At 40.0% G+C, this 5,000-nt stretch overlaps 1 protein-coding gene across 1 annotated transcript in view; it reads right to left on the minus strand.

The window, feature by feature from the left end:
- LOC137971337 (cyclic nucleotide-gated channel rod photoreceptor subunit alpha-like) overlaps positions 1 to 5,000 on the minus strand; it is a 53,847-nt gene that overhangs the window by 21,757 nt on the left and 27,090 nt on the right. Inside the window, exons 8-9 of the mRNA XM_068818167.1 lie at positions 2,778 to 2,840; positions 1,105 to 1,219 (exon numbers count right to left, since the gene is read on the minus strand). Coding sequence (XP_068674268.1) covers positions 1,105 to 1,219; positions 2,778 to 2,840 — 178 coding nt within the window. The remainder of the gene's footprint in view (positions 1 to 1,104; positions 1,220 to 2,777; positions 2,841 to 5,000) is intronic.

Here is a 5,000-nt window from a genome sequence, read left to right on the forward strand (position 1 = left end):
AAAGGAGAAGCATAGCGAAGGAAACAATGGGACCGAAGTTTGAGGATTCAAGAATGTACTTCTTGAAATGGTTTCAATAAGCGCCGAGCACTATGGCTCGTGTGACAGGATTGAAGTACTTTGCTCTTGGCTAGACTCTTATTATAAGTGCAATCAGTTTGACTTAAGAAGATAAGCCGTGGTCAGAAAGGCTAGCCATCGTTACTAATAAAATGCTAAACCCAGATAGGAAGATTGAAGAAATTAAAATAAAAGGAATCGCGCAACATTGTCACTGGAGAGTCTTCAGACTGCCCAGCCACTGTTGTCTTCCCGGTATCGTTTTAATAACGAGCCATATCTATTCGTGTGCGAATTAGTGGCCGGGTATTATAGACTTGGGCCGACGTGGAGCGTCGCAAAAACTATCAAACTCTGAATTTTGTTGAGATTGTCTAAAGATTATTGCTGAGAAATGTCCCATGCCAAATATCAGCGTGTTGACTCCTTACAAACAATTTGCGCATATGACGTTTCAATGCAGACGAAAGATGACGTGATTTCAGTTGGCGCTGAGAAATGACGAACGGAAAATGAAAACTTGCTAAAGCTCCCCCCAATGCACAGGATACCCAAGATTAGAAATTGCGTTCTTCTGATGTCGAACGCAATAATTATCAAACTCCAGTTATCTCAAACTAACTTCCGTGGCTCAGGTCTCTGAGGTCTTCATTCCGATACCAGTATGTTGCCATCGTCACTTCATCACAGTCCAACTGTTCAGTCATCCGCTGGTATTTTTCACCGTCGACATAAGGAATTCGCGGCCGATATATCAGAAACCATCAAATGAACAAAGCTACCAATTAGCAACAAAATATACACATCCAAGGCAAAAGGAATAATAACACTATTAATATCATACTAATCCAGCATTAAATTTGGACACATGCCTCCTCATACGACGATCAATTTAGGTTTCGTGGTCCACGAACCTGAGCCGAGGCGCGCTATGCCGTTCGATTGGAATCGGAGATATACCCGTTTGTGTCTATGCTAAATGTAATGATTCTGGATTAGTCTGAAACGAAAATCAGCAATCAATACGATGCAATAGTGACCTACCTGTTGGATAATGTCTGAGAACTTTCTTTAAATCTCCTCTATCCAAAAGAAAGACGACACATGGAGTAGCTGCTCGAACGGAGGCCGACCTTGGAAGACTGTGCACCATGCTCACCTGGTACAAGACAAGTAAACAAGAACGATACCCAGCAGTGACCTCTAACTTTGAACAAGCCATGGTCTAAAGAAAATTGCAATAACAGTAGGATTTATTGCAGTCCGATTTGGAGCCTTTGAAACCGGCTACGACACCACTATACTTGTAATAATATACCGGTATTTCTTTAGGTAAGCCTAAAAGGGTAGCTCCGCGATTATTATTATTATTATTATTACTATTATTATTATTATTATTTACGTTTTCAGAAAGTTTTAAACCCAGTCTGCTACCATAAGACCAATACAGCCTGCTTATTACTATAAATTAGTTTTTCTGTGCTCTTTCTTGCTGTTTTCGCCGTTTTTCGTCACCAATATTCAGCCTGTTTTCTCGTACTGATGCTTGCTCTTTTTTTACGCTATTCGACACTATAATTCGGACTCTTTCTCTCTCTTGCTCTTGCTGTGCTTTCAGTTATTCTCTTTCACGTTGTTTGTTCCCTCACTCGCTCGTTAGCACGCTCACTCGCACACTCATTTACTCACTTACTCACTCACTCACTCACTCCCTCATTCACTCACTTGCTTGCTTAATTACTTACTTTCGTGCGTTCGTTCTTTCTTTCTTCTTTCTTTAATTACTTTCTTGGTTTCTTTGTTTCTTTCTACTCTTTTCTCCTTAGTCCTTGTTGTGCGACATTTTAAAAATTATTTAACTTGATTTTGGCTTTCGTCAAAAATTTTGCTTGTTTTACTGAAACGCTGTGCCAAATGCAATACGCTAGCCATGCAACTTCCCGCCAAAAAAAGGTGGTTCCGGCCCATGCAACTTCCCGCTAAAAACAACGGGTTTCAGCTGTGCGACATTTCCCATATTGGCCTGGCTTACACAAGAAGTTAAACGTACGGACGGACAGAACCAAATTTCTCGCATCGATGGGTTACCATATTTTCGGGAGTGACATGTTAAAAATGTTAAAAAGCCGCCTAAACGCTTGAAACAGCCAGCGTTAAATGTAGAACAAATGCGTCAGTCAAAATCAAAGATTTCTTTGCCGAAAATATTAAACACACGTCATCTACCTTGTATGCTGCACTTGAAGAGCGGTCAAGACCTCCCTCAATAATGTGTCCCTTTGTAACTCGAAGTTTGCCCTTTATCAAAATGGTCTTTGACACCATTTTCGCTTTGCTCATTCTTGCAGACACACTTACACACTTACACTTACACACTTACACACTAACACAAGAGTATATGTGTCTGTCGCTTCATTCATGCATGACCTATATAACATAGCCCAAAGAAAGAGCTCCCAGTTCCAGTGTTTTTTTTTTTTTTCACACGAGTTCAAATTTACGTTTTTCTCGCATACAAAAACTGCTTTAAAAGGGGCTGTTGGATTGGCGTTTTTAATGGTACGAAAAATAAATTACTGGAGCATTTTTAAAATCTCTTTTTTTTAAATTTCCAGCTTCAAGCACTCGTAGAGTTCTCCGCCTCACGTCATCACCCCCCAAGCCCCCTTCCTGGTCAAAACCTCAAAGGATACACGATCGCTATTATAACTGAGTACCTCGCCAAATAGTTGTCCCTCCGTTAGCGTCACCAACACCTCATCGTTATTTTCACAAAGAATCTGAAAAAAATTCAGTAGTGGAAGCCTGTTTGTTCCCATGCAAGCAATTAAATAAACCAATGTCAGCAACGGCAAACACTTAACTAGTCTCATTTGGGGATATATTTGCCACCGACCGCCGGAAAAGCCGATTCAAAAGCAAAAATCCATTTGGTTTTCGGAATTCGCTCCCTTTAAGAGATCTTTATTCTTTTAATCAATTTCAAACCGGAATAGAAAATCATGAAAGTCTCAGCAAAAAGATGCGTCCAAAGTAGTGACTAATTGATTGATTGATTGACTGATTTCCTATTCACGGTTGTTAGTGGGAGTTTCAGCAATATCGACGGCTAAGTTAATGACATCGCCATAAAACAGAATATTAACCATGTAATTTGCTGTTGTCGTAGCATTACAACTTCCGAGTGTTTAGATAGGACTCTGCATAAGATCGTTTGTTCGTTATTATGAGAACAGTCAATTCTATTCATTTTATTTACTATTTAAATGGTTTCTTAATAATATAAAATAGAACAATCTGTGAAATACTCTATATTTTACAGTGGAAAGGAATTGATAAAAAAAGAGCTTATATTATTTACATCTCTGTTGGAAGAACGAAGAATAACCGGGGAACTGAGTCGGTTTACATTAATAGGGAACATATCTGTTTACAAACATTGCTTTTGTTATTCAACTGTGCCAACCACAGGAATTAAATAAATCAGGAATATCTAAGTTGTTTAAGTCTCCGAATAATCTAACGTCTCTACGAAATAGGCCATGAGGTCGCGCAGTTTCTGCGCTGACTTTTTCAGGAGGGTTATAAATAACTCCTTCTATAATTCCCGTGAAGGATCTTAGGAGACGAGTGGGCCTGATCCATACTCCACAAACACTCGAACGCAGGGTTTTCGAGATCTGGCCAAAGTTTGCAGGGAACAGCATTTGATACGAAAGCACAGACGCCGCCTACTCTACCATAACGTCTGTCGTGCCAAAACAAAGAGTATCCAGCAATATCAAGAAGACCGCTGGCCTGGCATGCAATTACACTTGGGTGCTTTTGACTGAAGTAGGTGTTGGGCTGTGACAAATAAGCGATCCCGAGGTGTTATCCCGAAAAATGTGAACAGAAATAGTAAATACTAATGCGTTGTTTTGATTTGAGCCAGAATTAAAGTGCCATTTTTTGTGTTTTGAAGATGTAACCAATACAGAGATCCTTCGGTATAGCCGTGAGTGATTTTAAGTCCTCGGAGCAGGCGAAATAATGACAGTTTGTTTGCCAATTTGTTGTCAAGTTTCACCTTGCCACAAGAAGCTCCGGCGTGTAAGATCTCTTAGAAGCCGAAATACGAGACACAGGTCCAGGTTGAGGGTGAATATCCCCAAAGCAAAGCAAGTCGTGGCCAGACCCGAAAGCAGCCTCATTCCGCACAAGGGCGATTGTTACGTAGTTTGGCCCTGCTTAGACCATCGAACAAACGGGAACTTCAGGCGGCCGCATTTACAACAAGCTTTAGCCTTACTTATAACAAATGAGTCCCATAGCGGGTAGTTAACCTCTTTAGAAAGCCCTTGGGTGGTAATAGGGCAGACAGCTTCAGCTAAAAGGTTTTAAAAGCACAGAATTAAAGAGAACCTAAATTAGAGACAACAGTCTGCTATTAGGTCCCAGTCCCATTCCTCATCCTAATTCTGTTGTCATTTATAATTTTAATTAGCATCGTCTTCAGCAATAGTCGTCCGAGTTGCTGATTGTCTCAGTTTCAAAGCGAATCCTTGTGCAAAACCATTCAATTGGAAAAGATTGATGTATTTTCATGCAAATCAAACTCATTATCATTTAAATGGTTAAGCACCAAGACTCGTTTGGAACCAGAGGCAAACCGCAACGCGGAAATGGCTTAAGAGATTAGTCTATCTGCTTGGCGTCAAGTTTTAAGTTTAAATGTAAAAATTAAATTCGCTTCCTTTTGAGGCTAGTCTACTGCTTGTAATACAAAACATTACTACAAAAGATCTTATTTCTCTGCTCAGAGGAGTCCACTGACAAATGTAGTTAACTGGCAATGAATGGGCTGAAATCAAGTAGTACTTTTTGTCAAAACAAAGAAATTTAGCCGGACCTTTGCCTTTACCGTAAAAATGTGGTTAAGCTTTCCTATCCATGAATAA

The sequence above is a fragment of the Montipora foliosa genome, chromosome 1, assembly GCF_036669935.1.
Source record: "Montipora foliosa isolate CH-2021 chromosome 1, ASM3666993v2, whole genome shotgun sequence".
In the NCBI taxonomy this organism is placed as follows: domain Eukaryota; kingdom Metazoa; phylum Cnidaria; class Anthozoa; order Scleractinia; family Acroporidae; genus Montipora; species Montipora foliosa.